General features: G+C 36.6%; 1 protein-coding gene and 1 long non-coding RNA gene across 4 annotated transcripts in view; one reads left to right on the forward strand and one right to left on the reverse strand.

Annotated features, from left to right (window-relative positions):
- Positions 1–17,259, forward strand: part of VAV3 (vav guanine nucleotide exchange factor 3) — a 425,599-nt gene that overhangs the window by 389,061 nt on the left and 19,279 nt on the right. The window contains exons 23-25 of one of the 3 annotated variants that reach the window (XR_014054805.1): positions 3,480–3,596; positions 4,158–5,152; positions 5,563–5,625. Coding sequence is in view for 1 of the 3 variants with exons in the window: in XM_081493863.1 (XP_081349989.1) it covers positions 3,480–3,596; positions 4,158–4,245; positions 11,981–12,110 (335 nt within the window). In the remaining 2 variants the exon portion in view is untranslated. Of the gene's footprint in view, positions 1–3,479; positions 3,597–4,157; positions 5,153–5,562; positions 5,626–11,980; positions 12,111–17,259 lie in introns of those variants that run through there. The other 2 variants (XR_014054804.1, XM_081493863.1) reach the window with 2 other exon arrangements.
- LOC145507379 (uncharacterized) overlaps positions 1–17,259 on the reverse strand; it is a 58,360-nt gene that overhangs the window by 11,607 nt on the left and 29,494 nt on the right. The window lies entirely within an intron of this gene.

Below are 17,259 nucleotides of genomic sequence, written 5' to 3' on the forward strand. Positions count from 1 at the left end.
TGCAGACCAGAGGGAGTGGCACAATATATTTAATGTGATGAAAGGGAAAAACCTACAACCAAGAATACTCCATCCAGCAATGCTCTCATTCAGATTCAATGGAGAAATCAGAAGTTTCACAGATAAGCAAAAACTAAGAGAATTCAGCACCACCAGACCGCCTTTGCAACAAATGCTAAAGGAACTTCTGTAGGTGGAAAAGAAAAGGCCACAGATAGAATCAAGAAAACTACAAACGGGAAATCTCACTGGCAAGAGAAAACATAAACATAGGAAATCATCCATATACAAATATGATATCAAAACCAGCAATTTTGAGAAGAGGAGAATACAAATGCAGGATACTGGAGATGAACTTGAAATTAAGGGATCAGTGACATAAAACAATTGTGTACATTTGTAGACTGCTATATCAAAATGTCATGGGAGATACATAATGGGAGAAGACAGTATGGCAGGGTAGAAGGTCATGAATTCACATGAGATACAGCCAAGAGGTTCATTAAAAGATGCTGAACACTGCCAATTATTAGAGAAATGCAAATCAAAACTACAATGAGGAATCACCTCACACCAGTCACTATGACCATCATCAAAAAGTCTACAAACAATAAGTGCTCCAGATGGTGTGGAGAAAGGTGAACCCTCCTACACTGTTGGTGGGAATGTAAATTGGTGCAGTCACTATAGAGAACAGTATTTAGGTTCCTTACAAAACTAAAAGTAAAGCTACCATATGATCCAGCAGTTCCACACCTGAGCATATATTTGGAGAAAACCATGGTTCAAAAGGATACACGCATCCCAGTGTTCATTGCCATGCTGTTTACAATAGCTAAGACATGGAAGCAACCTAAAAGTCCAGTGATGGATGAATGGATAAAGATGTGGTACATATATACAAAAGGTATAACTTAGCCATAAAAAGAATGAAATAACTCAGCCATAAAAAAAGAATGAAATAATGCTATTTGCAGCAACATGGATAGACTTGGAGATTATCATACTAAGTGAAGTGAGACAGAGAAAGACAAATATATGACATCAGTTTACATACAGAGTCTTAAAAAATAATACAAATGAATTTATTCACAAAACAGACTCACAGACTTAGAGAACTTATGGTTACTGAAGGGAAGGGTCAGGCAGGAGGGATAGATTGGGAGTTTGGCATTGACATGTACATACTGCTATATTGAAAATAGATAATCAACAAGGATCTACTGTATAGCATAGAGAACTCTGCTCAGTCTCTGTAATAACCTAAATGAGAAAATAATTTTGAAACAGAATATATACACATATACATATATAACTGAATCACTCTGCTGTCAGATGAAACTAATGCAACATTGTTAATCAAATATACTCCAATATAAAATAAAAATTTTTAAATAATAAAATTATTTTTAAATGCTGTACCCATGGTGTTTCAGTGGTAAAGAATCCACCTGCCAATGCAGGAAATGCAGCTTTGATCCCTGAGTCAGAAAGATTCCCTGGAGAAGGAAATGGCAACCCCTCCAGTATTCTTGCCTGGAAAATTCCATGGACAGCGGAGCCTGGTGGGCTACAGTCCATAAGGATGCAAAGAGTCGGACACAACTTAGCAACTAAACAAGAACAACAACATATATTTTAACTTAAAATAAACTACATTACCACTCAAAAAAAACCTCCTGGGAACCACAAACCAAAAATCTATGATTGAAACACACAATTAAAAAAACAAAGCAATCGAAACACATCACTAAAGATAGACATCAAATGACAAGAGGAGAGAACAAAAGAGGAGGGGAAGAAAAAAGATCTTCAAAAACAATTCAGTCTCCTCGAACTGAACCAGGAATAAATGGAAAGTATGTGAACAGACCAGTCATAAGTACTGAAATGGAAACTGTGATTAAGAAACTCCCAGCAAACAAGTCCAGGACCAGATGACTTCACAGGCAAATCCTATCAAACATTTAGAGAAGAGTTAACACTTATCCTCTGAAACTCTTCCAAAAATCTCAGAGGGTAGAACACTTCGATACTCATTCTGTGAGGCCACCATCACCCTGATATCAAAACCAGACAAAGATACCACACACACACACAAAATTACAGGCCAATATCATGGATGAATACAGACACAAAAACTCTCAACAAAATACTAGCAAACCAAATCCAACAATACATTAAAAGATCATACACCACAATCAAGTGGAATTTATCCCAGGGATACAAGGATTTTGTAATATGTGCAAATCTGTGATACACCACATTAACAAGTTGAAGAATAAAAACCATATAATCATCTCAATAGATGCAGAGAAAGCTTTTAACAAAATCCAACACCCATTTAAGATAAAAACTCACCAGGAAGTGGGAATAAAGGGAATTGTGTGTGTGTGTGTGTGGAGGGGGGGTCATGGTCAGTTGTGTCCAACTCTTTGCAACCGCATGGACTGTACCCTGCCAGGCTCCTCTGTCTATTGACTTTTCCAGGCAAGAATACTAGAGCAGGCTGTCATTTCCTACTGCAGGGAATCTTCCTGACCCAGGGATAGAACCCGCAACTCTTGCATTGGCAGGAGGATTCTTTAGCACTGAGCCTCCAGGGGAGCCCAATTGCACTGGGGTTACATGAGTCTATATGGAAATTAGAAATTTTCTAGAATATTGACTTGAAAGATAGCCAATTTCAACATAAAATTTTTTCCTTTAACTTTTATTACCCATAATCTCAGAAATGTTTTGTCAATAAAAGCTAAACCTGTATTTAATGTGAAGGGTCATTAAAGAATATTTTAACATTGAATTTGTCCCTTTTAATGTTATGGAATTTTTGTATACTTAAGCCAGCAGAGTTTGGGAACAATAGAATTTTGGTTTTGAAAATATCTTTTAAAAATTCTATTTGCTACTAGTAGTTTCTTAAGAAAATTGGTTATCAAAATTGTGGACTATAAGAATTAATCTTATATATAAAAAATAATTATTTTAAAATAATTTAAATTGTCCCTAAGTTTTCTTAATACTCAAAGGAGATTTTATCTCATACCATTTTACCTAGAAAATGTGAAATTTTGGAGGAATGTGTGTATATGTGTACACGTGTGTGTATATCTGAGTGTGTCATACATGGGCCATCCTTCCCTAACGTCTTTTTCCTTCTTGACCCTAAACTCTCCACAGCCTTCTCTCTGACCCAATACCCACTAATTCTTCTTTGTTCCATTTATTTATTGATAAATATTTAGTGTGTTTGGCATTGTTCACTTCACTGTTGTAATCTTTGTAGAGATTACAGTATCTTTTTTTGAATGTATTTAAAGGACATTTTTCTGCATTATTTTTTGAAATAATATAATTAGTATAGCAGTAAAAACAGTTCAGATCTGCCACTAAATTAAAATCCTGACAGATACTTATTTTTAGCCTCTGTTCTCTTTCAGGTACATTACCCAAATTTTCTGTGTCCTTGTTTCTCACAGGTATGCTGGGGCCATGGAAAGACTGCAGGCAGAGACTGAACTTATTAACAGGGTAAACAGTACTTACCTTGTGAGACACAGGACCAGAGAGTCAGGAGAATACGCAATTAGCATTAAGTAAGTAGGACAAGAAATAGCTTTCCTGTTTTCATAATTGCATAGATCATCTGACATGTACAACACTGAAGCTGAAAACCAAGGTTCTAATTGCAGCAGAAATAATGCATCATCTCTCTAGACAGTTCATTAATACTTAAAAATATCTGTTAGAAAAAATGGTATTAAGTGTTATAGGCTGCTAATTGGCATACCAGATTTCTTTTCATAACACTGTGCTTTGGTGACTTGATGTGTGTATGTTTCTAGTAAATCCTAAGAATTATAAATTACTGGATTTTATTTTGTTTTTCTGTATTCTCAAACTGATCTTATAAATAAATTGGGCAGAATGACTGGTCAAATCTACTGCCCCCCAATCTCACTTCAAAAATTGGTTGTATCTTCAACCAATCTAGTGAATATATTTTGTTAATTAGCTGTCACCGGTGTATTGGCATAGGTATATATTTTGTCTTCAGAATTAATTCCTATAATGTTATTGGGGCATGCCCTCTGGTAATTATTGATTTCTACTGATTAAAAACACATTTATATTCATAAGTTATCCATTGCCCACAGGTACAATAATGAAGCAAAGCACATCAAGATTTTAACAAGAGATGGCTTTTTTCACATTGCGGAAAATAGAAAGTTTAAAAGTTTAATGGTAAGCATTGATTAGTTTTTTTCAATCTGTGGTCCTTAGTTTTCTCTTATTGGAAAGGTCAGTTTGGTTCTATAGTTTCTTGGAAATTTTGCTTGCTGAAACATTCAAAGAGAATAATATCTTAATTTGGCAGCAGAATCCTGAAAACTTTAAGAATTCTAGTTAATTTTTGTATTGCTCTAAACATATTTTTCATTGTAAACTAAGTTTGCAAGTTTAAGATAGTATTTCAGGGTCCACACTATATGATTCTTAGAACCCTAGACACATTCAGGTTCATTTCATGCAAAATACAATATACTGTCAAATGGAAAACTTTTTGTATTTTCTAGTCTGATTTATGCTAGTTCTCCTTCATTACCTTGGACAATTAAACATTAACAATATCACACTTTTACCATATGACAGTGATTTCATAGCAATTTTATATTTAAATTGAAACAGTATATTGTTACCAGGTTGCTTCATATAAAGATGATTAATTCTGATTTTAAAAAGTGCAACTTAGCATATAAGAATATTATGTATTGTCATATAAACAATACATACATATCATTACATGTGCACTGCTAACGGTAAAGAAAAAAGTTCTTATTTCCTGAAAAGTAGTCTCAGGCCTGTTTCCCCAGTTGGAGAGTTTCTTAAGATAATGAATTTGGATATAGGACATAAGATGCCTTTGTAGAGCTCTGTTAAGTACTTTGAGTAACATTGGGAAGGACCACTCATTGACTGAACCATCAATCAAACGATACATACTGCATCCATCTGGAAAACATCTCAAAGCACTTTGCAGATGTTAACACTAAAGTTAAAACTGAGTGTAAGAAAGCCTTACAAATAGGCCAGCTTAAAAGTCTTGTCCAAAAATTTAGAACTGGATCAAGATAGGAATCAGCATTTTAAAGCATTTCTTTGGTAACAGAAAATAGTGTTTCTTGAAGGAAAGGGTACATTTTTGAAAGTTTTTTCCCCCTTCTATTGTTATTGACTCATTGGTCTAGAATTTCTCTGAAGAATACTTAACATAACTTGTAAGTGCTCTAAAGTTCTAAAAATACTATCCAATAGTGGTGAGAGTCTTCCTGATACATTGTGTTTTAATTCCTTTGAGTTTTCCATTAAGATATTTATTTCTTGGTGTGTTGTCATGTTGATGTGTTACGTACTGAGCCTGTATACGTGTATTTGGTTATCTGTAGTGTTAGTGTCTTCATATATATATTTGCTAACCAGAGATTAACCAGACCATTAACAGCTTAAAAACAAATAAGAATAAAATACATTTTCAAATAGTAAAAAAAAAAAAAAAAAAAGAAAAGAAACTGAAGCATCTTGTGACTGAGCGACTGAACTGAGTTGAACTGAGTCAAAAGAAAACTAAGAAAACCTGTCTTGACATAAATATCACATTCCCAATTCAAAAGCTAAGGATGGGCAGCATCTTAAGAATGTGTCCTGGAAAATGCAAACCCTGTCAAATTGGCAACCAAGATCCAGGCGTCCTCCCTGCTGGCAGCGAGTTACGTTCTGCTGGAGCAAGCAAACTGTGCACAGAGAGAAGGGACCTGAGGAGGTTTCTACCTGAAAGGAAAACCTAGCAGGGAGGTGGCAAGTGGATGCACAAATAATGAGTGACAGCCCCAGCTGAGACATGAAAAAAGCATGCACAGGGGGTCTCCACATCACTGCAAAGACACACCAGCTTGACTCTCACCTGCAGAACTTAGGGTGCTTGGTAATGAGGCTGCTCTGTGGTATCATGGTTAATATGAGACTTTAAAAAAAAATGCTGTAGGGCCAAAGTTGACTACCAGCCTTGCTAACTTTGAAAGCAACAAAAGGGACTCCCATCACAGGAGATAAGCAAAGAGGATGAAAGGAATAATAACTGGCAAGAACCAATCAATTCAACTTTGTGTCATCGGATTCAGCTCAAGAAAGTTCCTCATCCTCTAAGGTTAGATGTGAAAAGCCAGTAAATAACACCATGACCTGGATTAGTGAACACAGATCCTCAAGTTCCTATCTGCATGGAAAGCTGTGATTATAATATATGCCATAAAGAGCAAGATTTCAAGTAATTTGTATCAGAGAGCAGTAAAAGTTTTTTCAGTGATGTTCTGGAAAGGGAAGTAAAAATAGTTGTCACAGAGCTCACATAAGCTAACAGAGCTTATTACATGGTGTGTGTAAAACATCAGAAATGTCACTGCTGGAGATACATCCATGTGTTTTGTCCCTCCATATCAGGGGATATTTTGTAAGGAAGTACATAATACAGATAGTTAAAGGGAAGGGATTAAGAATTAATTGCAAAACTACAATGAAACTGAAAAAAAAAAATAAGCAAATGGATATGATTGTGAAAAGACAGACAAGGGGCTAAAAAATCTCAATCATAGATAAATACTTTTGTCAGGAAGAAAACCACTGTAAAAAATTGCTGAAGAGACCATTGAACTTGTCTGGACCTACCTCTTCTTTGTTTCTGTTCATTTCTTGAACAAATTTATATTGAGTCCTCACTATGTGAAATCACTGTGATTCTGCAGAATTCTAAAAGGACTCAGTTCTGAAAAAATTCTCAAATTAGTAAATATATCTGTACCAAAACCTCAAATAGTTCTATACTTGGACCCTAAACTAGGAGATGCCACACATGGACACCTGATCAGAAGGAATGGCTCCTATCTGAGTACCAGCCCCTCTGGAAGAAGATAAAGGGTTAATAGGCACTTCTCTCTGGGAGCTAGGGGCTTCCCTCTGCAACTTTAAGGCATTACCTTTTATCATGCCTTTTATGCTGATGTGAGATAACCCAGTTGCCATTATAAGTGTATCCTGGTCTAGGAATTGAGTTATTTCTTAAGTATAGTTCAGTTTCCTCCCATCATGACTGGTAATGTTATGTCACCTACATAATATTCATTTACCTAATGACACTCTAGGATTAAATTTAATTGGGAAAGGATGTAAAATGCAAACAAAATCCAGAATTTGTTTTAAATTAGCCAGTTTCTCAAGAAGGTTGACCTCAGGTGGTTATAACCTAACCTTTTTTTACCCCCTCTGGTTTCAACGGCTTGGTTAATTGAAATCTTTTTCTAGTCATTAAATTTAAATTCTAAATGAATTTCTGTATCCAGATTACAAGGCATTAATTTTGTTCTAATTTTCATGTATGCCAGACAATCCATGTCCAAATGCTGTTTATAAATCATCTCCATTGCCCGTTTCCTTGGTAATTGGAATACCTGGCTCTCACTCATTATTTTTCAGAGAGACTTGAATTGTTGACACCACTGTGTCAGTGTGAGATAAGGAAAGCTTAGCGATTTCTTTTGTTTAGTGTCTTCTTATTTACTTGTAGTACCTGAAGGTCAATGACTGCTAAAGCGCGAGCGGATTAGACTAAACTATAGAAAGCAGAAAGGCATGAATTAGAAGAGATCCACAGTGGCACTATTTAATTCTACCGAGTTAGAAACATGTAGGAAGATTTACCCTCATAAGACGGTAAAAATGGAACTAAAATGTCTTCCATGCTTACTGAAGTGATAAGAAAGTGTTTTGCAGCTTACCAAGCCACACAGCCCTAGGCCTTGGAAAAGTCATTTTTTGCTCCCATAAAATCTGGAGGTGGGTAGGTATTAAATGATTAACAAGTCCTTTTCAGTATGATAATTCTGTGGTTTCTAGCCAACTCCTCATAAACTTTAATTCATACTAACTCATGATATATCATGCATAAAATTCACATTACTTATAACATTTACAACAATTTCAGTTAAAGTTCAAAGTTATTGGCTTATGATTACTTTCAGGTTTATTTTCACATTTTTTCCTAAAGAACACATTCATTCAGTTCAATGATAAAACTAAGAGAAATGTTTTATAGTGTTGCTGATGCAAATGATAAAGTATACGATTCTTTCAGAGACCTTACAAAATTTTGCATTTAAAAAACTTAAATGATAATATTGGTCTCTGAGCAGAATTTAATTCCAGACCTTGCCTTTGCAAACATGTTAAAACTACCATAATATAAATGCCGTATTCTGATCAGTGAAGCCCTTTTGGGGATATAAACTTCTGATGCCTTAGGAAGCATCACTATGAACAAAGCTCGTGGAGGTGATGGAATTCCAGTTTAGCTATTTAAAATCTTAAAAGATGATACTGTGAAAGTGCTGCATGCAATATGCCAGCAAATTTGGAAAACTCAGCAGTGGCCACAGGACTGGAAAAGGTCAGTTTTCATCCCAATCCCAAAGAAAGGCAATGCCAAAGAATGCTCAAACTACCACACAGTTGCAGTCATCTCACACGCTAGTAAAGTAAAGCTCAAAATTCTCCAAGCCAGGCTTCAACAGTACGTGAACCGTGAACTTTCAGATGTTCAAGCTGGATTTAGAAAAGGCAGAGTAACCAGAGATCAAACTGCCAACATCTGCTGGATCATCAAAAAAGCAAGAGAGTTCCAGAAAAACATCTACTTCTGCTTTATTGACTACGCCAAAGCCTTTGACTGTGTGGATCACAACAAACTCTCTGAAAAATTCTTCAAGAGATGGGAATACCAGACCACCTGACCTGCCTCTTGAGAAATCTGTATGCAGATCAGTACGTAACAGTTAGAACTGGACATGGAACAACAGACTGGTTCCAAATAGGGAAAGGAGCACATCAAGGCTGTATATTGTCACCCTGCTTATTTAACTTATATGCAAAGTACATCATGCAAAATGCCAGGCTGGATAAAACACAAGCTGGAATCAAGACTGCTGGGAGAAATATCAATAACCTCAGATATGCAGATGACACCACCCTTATGGCAGAAAGTGAAGAAGACCTAAAGAGCCTCTTGATGAAAGTGAAAGAGGAGAGTGAAAAAGTTGGCTTAAAACTCATTCAGAAAACCAAGATCATGGCATCTGGTCCCATCACTTCATGGCAAATAGATAGAGAAACAATGGAAACAGTGACAGACTGTTTTTTTGGGCTCCAAAATCACTGCAGATAGTGACTGCAGCCATGAAATTAAAAGACGCTTCCTCCTTGGAAGAAGAGTTATGACCAAACTAGACAGCATATTAAAAAGCAGAGACAGTCCTTTGCCAACAAAGGTCCGTCTAGTCAAAGTTATGGTTTTTCCAGTAGTCATGTATGGATGTGAGAGTTGGTCTATAAAGAAAGCTGAGCGCCGAAGAATTGATGTTTTTGAACTGTGGTGTTGGAAAAGACTCTTGTGAGTCCCTTGGACAGCAAGGAGATCCAACCAGTCCATCCTGAAGGAAATCATTCCTGAATATTCTTTGGGAGGACTGATGCTGAAGCTGAAACTCCAATATTTGGCTACCTGATGCGAAGAACTGACTCATTTGAAAAGACCCTGATGCTGGGAAAGATTGAGGGCAGGAGGAGAAGGGGACAACAGAGGATGAGATGGTTGGATGGCATCACTGACTCAATGGACACGAGTTTGAGTAAACTCTGGGAGTTGGTGATGGACAGGGAGGCCTGGCGTGCTGCAGTCTGTGGGGTCGCAAAGAGTCGGACACGACTGAGTAACTGAACTAAACTGAAAACTTCTGATATTTTAGCTTTTTTTAAGTTGGTGAGATTCTACTCCTTTGCTTCAGCAAGGACGCTTATAATCTGGGCCCAAGCAAGGAAGAAAGAATGGAAGAAAAAAAAAATTTATAGCATGTGTAAAACCATATCATCTTGGGTCTAGAAAACAAGAAGATACTTAGAAAATGCCCCTTCTCTTTTTGCATATTTACATGTACTAGGTACTATTTGCTAATAGTACAATGTAGTTGAGAGCACAAACTTTAGAGCCAGACACCAGTTATACAGCCTTATCCAAGCTGCTTAATCTCACTGAGCCTTGAGCATCAGTTGGGAAAAGACGCATCTCTTGTTTCTTGTCTGAAGATTGTAAGAAACTATATAAAACTATACATATACTATATAACTATATAAAACTATATATATATATACACACACTATATAAAACTATGTAGCACATGTGATCATGGTAGCTCTCATGATTATTCAGTTACTAGGTACTTTATACCTTCTTTGCTACAGTCTGTGAAATGGTTTATTATCCCCATTTTACAGATGTGAAAGGTGAAGAATCTCCATTTGCTTTATCCAGTACTTGAACCAAACCATGCTTCTTTCAGTTTATGAAGATGGTCTTTGTTATCTTTGTCTGTTCCCAGTCTGTCTGCTCTACTTAAAATAATCCTTTCGTCCTTCCTGGCTTTTGAAATTATACTTTTATTCAATTTAAGCCAAGCTATCTCCCCTCATGAGCTCTTCCCTCTTCCTTCCCTCTGGACTCTGAAAAGGAAGCTCTCTTTCCTTCTTGCCTCCAAAACTCCCATAACCCTTCTCTTTCCTTCCACGGTGAGTATGCCTAGGAACCTTATCTTATAATCTCTGTGATCCCTGGAACACCCCACACCATGCATCCCACAACTCATCCAAGTTTGGTCATAAATAATAAACAAATCATTGATGATTCTCTTTCTCTTCTTTCAGGTGATTTTTGACTCGATTGATTTGTTGGGGGGACTTTGAACATAAGCACTGAATGGAAGGGCTGAATTGATGACTAATTTTTTTTTAAAGAAATGAGTTGCTTTTATACAGTTTTAAACAATAGTGCTGTAGAAGCAGCACTGAATAATTAGGTTAAGTTATTTTGCTTTTATTTTCATTTCAGGTTTTTCTAAGAAACATAACTGGTACTCATCTAGTGATAGCATTTTCCATTATGAATTAACCGTTATTAATTTTCTGTTTAAAGTGGAGGGATTAAGATTTGTGCAGAAGCTGTGAAACTGACATCGCAAAAGAAATATTCTGAGATCATAGTATGAAAGATGGTGGGTGGTTATTATATTAGGCTTGGATGTATTTAAGGCAAATTAGGTATAAGAGAAAATTGGAAAGAACTACATTATTGACTTCTATGAGTACCAGGTAACATACAGAGCTAAGAGAAGGTCACTAACACTTCCTTGTAAGCCAGAAACAATGTCAAGTAAGCAATATTTGTGGTTTAACAACTTTGGATTACAGTGGAAAAGCATATTTAGGATCTAATTTGTTTTTCTGCTATGTTGAAAGAAAATGCAGGAAACTATAGATTACTATATATTCATAAAACAGCTCTCGCTTCCCTAAACAAAAATAATAAGAAAAAGAATTTCTGTTCTGAGTTTGAGGTTTATTATGGCTTCTTTTTACTTACTACATCCGACTGAAGACTTAACAGGATATTGAGTAATAGTGAGGGGTAACTCACATTATAAATGGCCTGGGTAACAAGGACAATTACTAGTTGGGTGTCTTGTACATCCAGGAAGCAGGGAGTGGTTACCATTTACTTATTGCAACATGTTGTTTAGTCACTAAGTCAACGTCCAACTCTTTGCGACCCCATGGACTATAGACCGCCAGGCTCCTCTGTCCATAGGATTTTCCAGGCAAGAATATTGGAAGGGGTTGCTACTTCCTTCTACAAGGGATCTTCCTGACCCAGGGAAGCCTGTGGCAGGCTAGAGTTAAACCTGCATCTCCTATTTGGCTGGCAGATTCCTTACCACTGAGGCACCAGGGGGCTTATGGAAAATTTAGCATTAAATTGATTATCCCTTCATTGTATATAATTATGTGTCAAGGAGTTTGTGTGTTTGATTCTTTTTTCCTAAAGGAACTTGTGGAGTACTACAAGCATCATTCTCTTAAAGAAGGATTCAGAACCTTGGATACAACTCTGCAGTTTCCATACAAGGAGCCAGAACATTCAACTGGACAGAGGGGTAATAGAGCAGGCATCAGCTGTGAGTATTGTAATTTAGAATACAATTTGCTGACACCTAAGGATTGAAGGCATGATAACATTAAACATCTTCATTCCAAGTTTTGAAACAGAACCAATTTATACGCTGATGAATTTAACAAGGAATTTTTTTTTCCAGAGCAAAGTAGAATCAGATGGACCAACAGGTTTATGAACATGCCTAGATTTAGTTCTTTGTGCCAAATTAAAAATCATGTTTGTGTCAAACCCATCAGAAATGAAGGGTATGTTAATATGTAAGTTTTGTACTTTTCCATGACTTTTATATTAGCTAAATTTTTTTTTAACTGACACATGTTTATGGTCACAATCCTGTTCGATTAACAGAATTTAGGCAAGACTGGTGCACAGTTCTCTCATCTAACCTTGTACCCCAAGTCTGCTAATCGATTCCAGTTCAATGATTACTTTTGGAACTTTGAAGTAACTAAAAGCATGTTTCCTCTGATTCCAATATTTAAAGGTATACATTAGGCACTTTTGGAATGAGCACTGTGCCACACATATCACAGAGATTAGCATACAAACCAAAAGCATGTTATAATTTTTAAATTTAATTGGAGGAAAATTGCTCTAATGGTGTTGTGTCGGTTTCTGCCATACAACAATGCTAATCAGCCATAATTATACATATGTCCCCCATTATAATTTGAATGTGAGTTCAAGTCAAAAACTTTTCTCATCATTTAATTCATATAATCTCCCTGTTAGTAGACATAGTGTATAAAGAGAACACTGTGATGAAAAAATGCTGTGAATAAACTAATTTCCCTTATTTTAATAGCATTTAAAATGTATTAATAAAACTGTTTTAGAGAAAAAGGAATACAATTTTATTGCCCTCAGAATGCTTAGCCTAATCAAAATGAGAATATCTAGAGTGTTTGAAAAAGAATTTGCGTCAGGTAATATAATTTTACTTTTTTTTTTTTTTTTTTCCTAAAAGCAGACACTGAAAGGGAAACAAATAATGCTCAGAGCACTAACACCACCAGTAAAATTTCATAGCACTTCCATAAAGTAAATATACAAGTAATTTGTCACATCAACTGACAGGTTTTTTTTTTTTAATTTGAATAACTTAATAGCTGTTCTCTTCACAGAGATCAGTGATAAATGAACAGGCTTGTCCAATGAGAGTAGTCAGAGCACACTTCTTTGTTGAAACTGTAAACACATTAAAATTTATCTTTCTATGCTTTTAGCCCTCTGTTACCCAATTATCTTAAGACACTCATATAGGCCATAATTTTTGCTAATTCAAAAATGGAACTTTCCCTCAAAAAAAAAAAAAACAAATTTTCTACAAAATTCCTTAAAAATTTACTAGGGTTATGACATTTTCCCTACATGAGAAGTATGATTTTCAGTTCTTTTAGTTCTTTGCCTTCCCAGTAGCAGAAGATAATCAAAGTTGCCAAGGAGGTCAGCTACACTACAAATCCTGTTTGAGTTGCTCACTTAGTTTTAGAAAGTCCAGGTGAGAGGGGCTGGCAGTCAGGGAAAGCATGGGCACATCCTGTGCTTGACACGTGTAGATGCTCAGAGAATATTGTTCAACAGCAAACGAAGTTGCCTAGTTTAAACTTTTGTTTAGTGTTCAACCAAATATTTAATGCTCAAACTTGTTTAGTCACTAGGGATGGAGATACAGACTCTTCTCTTTTAAAGCATATCCAACAGCATGATTTTGAACATCCATGCCAGCCACAGGAAGATTTTTAGAGTCATGAATTCAAACATTGTAAGCCCAGTCTTTTTAACAGACTCTGGCAAGTTATGATATAAGCACCCTTTTATAATTCAGAAGTAAAAGAAAATCATTCATTTAAAATTTAATGTTTGTTATAGCGAGCCTTTGTTCACCTATTATTCAGTTATTCATTCCTTCAACATATAATAATTACCTAACACAGACAAAGCAGTGTTCTAGGTATGGGAAATAGTAGTTGAGACTACAAAGTCCCTGACCTTATGGAGCTTATACTTTAATGAGGGGGCTCTGACAAGTCTGGTTAGGAGTCTGTTTCTATACAGCAGCAAAGATCTCACTCCCTAAGTGACCAGAAAGGAGTGAGGGTGTGAGTCGGTGCGTCAATCAGCAATAATTTCTCGATGGTCTCCAAGATCTTACACTCCAGGATTATTCAGTTGTTACCATACAGCAGGATTATAATCTTAGATTAGGTTCATACTATCCCAATGTTTTATTTGCTTGATGCTAACTTTGTATGGAATGAGAAGAACACTACGATCATTCTGAGGATTAAATGAGGTGCTGTACATAAAGCGTTGAGCAGAGCGCTGATAACATGGTAAACACACAACAGAAGTCTGCTGAGCTACTACTGATTCTACCACTTCTGCTATGGCTGCTATTCCTACTAGTACTAGCCCCTCCTCTTCTAACACAGCAAACATTTTCCTGTATTTCTAATAGCTGAAGTACTAGTTTTAACTCATAGCAACTTACATCTTTGCGTTTATGATTTTTTAAAATATCCCTTGCTCATTTTATGCCAAGTCCTGATTAAAGGTTAACTCTTAATTAAAGCATTGCTTCTGTTTTTATGCATGTGCCTCTCAAGAAGTGATAAAGAGGAAACTCTACATACTCAGTACAGAAAGTTTGTATAGGATGTCTTTCGAGTCTTTACCTCTGGTTCATAGCTTTGGGTGTACTGCTAAATATCATCTCAGAATAACTTTTATGAAGAAGTAGTAAATACTGGGGGACATTGGCTTGGACAGGGCATGGTGTCTCCATTCCTTCTGAGTAACGGAGAAAGCAGAGCAGACAAGCCAAAGACAAGGACCACCTGTGTTCTGGGTAAGATTGGAGTTCCAGCTCCCGATGCCTGCTATTTATTATTATTTTTCTCTTAAATACATAGTCACCTTGGAAAAGAAAGACCCAGGGCATTGTAGAAGAGGCTGCTTGCTTCTGTATTAGTCTAGGTTAGAATGCATGCATGTGTGCCCAGTTGCTTCAGTCATATCTGACTCTTTGCAACCCTATGGACTACAGCCCGCCAGGCTCCTCTGTCCATGGGATTTTTCAGGCAAGAATACTGGAGTGGGTTGCCATGCCCTCCTCTAGGGGATCTTCCTGACCCAGGCGTCAAACTCGTGTCTCTTATTTCTCCTACATTGGCAGCTGGGTTCTTTACCAGCTAGCACCATCTCAGAAGCCCCTAGGTTAGAATGTTCTTAGGCAAATTAGAAACTATTCTCAAATGTGTAAAATATGGTAAGATTATGACAGGCCTACCTCATGTAATTTCAAAATAACATATATAAAGATACTACTTAGAATTAAACAGATATCCAGAATATTGAACAAGGAGCATATAGCATTTCTAGGTGAGGAGACCATTGTAGGCAATGCTCTGTCCTAGGACTGTGAGACTGTTTTTGCCTTTGCAATGACTTGAGTGTTTCTGCTAGAGATGGAGAGAGGAAGGAAGAGAACAAAGAGAACTCAGGCACAGCAGTGAGCTCTTGTGCTTCTCTAGACTGCAGTGGCCCTGTGGAAGATGTTCTGCCCTGTCCTGTGGATCTCTGTAAGAATCTCATTACTTTCCAAAAATGGTCACAGAAAAACTGCCTCAGACTGCTGCAGGTGTACCCTTAGGGCTTGTATATTTGAAGGGCACTGAGTTGACTTTTGCCTTTCTTGCTCTACAGTGAGCACTTAATTATTTTCAGGGCTGCTACTGAGTAAGCTGTCTGACCTTAGGCAAGTCACTTAGCCTGTCTGAGCCCCAGCTTTCTCATCTGATGAATAAGGAATGAGATTAGATATTTTATTATGTTCTTTCAAAAGCAGCATCCTAGGTTTCTTTCTTTGTACACGTGAGAAAAGGAGGTAAGGTAGAATGGTAATGGACCACTATACTTGGGAAAGTTGCACAATTAGCTATTTCATAACTTATTAATAGACCTTAGGTATTTTCCCAAGTAAATGGAAAATTAGTTGGGCAACAGAGTTTGTTAATGTTTAAAAAAAATTGTTGGTTACCACTATATTTACATGACCTCAAAGTTTCTCATTACAAGAACTTGTTAATTGCAAAAGGGACAGTAGAAAAACCACAAAAGTAATCAAAATTAGCATCACCAATGATGGGACAACTTGATATCATGTACCTCCTAATGTGATGCTCTGAGAAGGCTGCAACACCACTTTGGTGGTATTCTTGCCCCCCAGGGTCCACAGTTAGAATCTAATCATGAGGAAACATCAGACAAACCCAAATTCAGTGACATTCTACAAAGTAATTGGCCTCTACTCTTCAAAAATATCGGTGTCATGAAAGACAGAGAAAGAGTGCAGAATTGTTTTAGATGAAGGAGACTAACAAAACATGCCAGCTAGACACAACAGGTTGACTCTTGTACCTGGCGTTATTTTCCTTTTTTTTTTTTCTTTTTTACTTTAAAGGACACCTATGGGACAATTAACACATTTTGAATGTTTCTAGATTAGTAATTTTTTGTTTTTGATAATTGTACTGTTAATGTGTAAGAGAAGAAAGTGCCTTTGATTTTAGGAAGGACACGCTGAAATGGTCTTCCCCAGTGACTCAGCAGGTAAAGAATTCACCTGCCAATGCAGGAGACTCATGAGACGTGGTGGATTCAATCCCTGAGTTGGGAAGATCCCCTGGAGAAGGAAATGGCAACCAACTCCAGTATTCTTGCCTGGGAAATCCCATGGACAGAGGAGCCTTGCTAAAGGAGACGGACAGGACTTAGCAATTAAACAACAGTGAAATATTTAGAGATAAAAGGCATTACGTCTGGAACATATTATAGTTCAGGAAAATGAAAGAGCTTGATAAAACAAATGTAAAATATTAACATTTGAGGAGTTTGAGTGAAAAAAAATTAGAATTCTTTGTACTATTCTTGCAATTTTCACGTCTGAATTATTTCAGAAGTAATAAAATTTAGAGATGGTGCCTTTAGATGAAGAGAACTAACAGAACTGGAGGAAAATGTCAGCATTCTCTTCTTCTGCCTACTCCAGGAGCAGGGGGAGCTTGGTGCACTGATTTTAGGATGTGTAGAGTACTGAGTATATTGTATTTGAAACCATCTCTTCTTTACCTGTGATCATATTATAT

This window comes from Giraffa tippelskirchi, chromosome 5 (genome assembly GCF_054371585.1).
Source record: "Giraffa tippelskirchi isolate mGirTip1 chromosome 5, T2T-mGirTip1v1.2.pri, whole genome shotgun sequence".
Classification (NCBI taxonomy): Eukaryota; Metazoa; Chordata; class Mammalia; order Artiodactyla; family Giraffidae; genus Giraffa; species Giraffa tippelskirchi.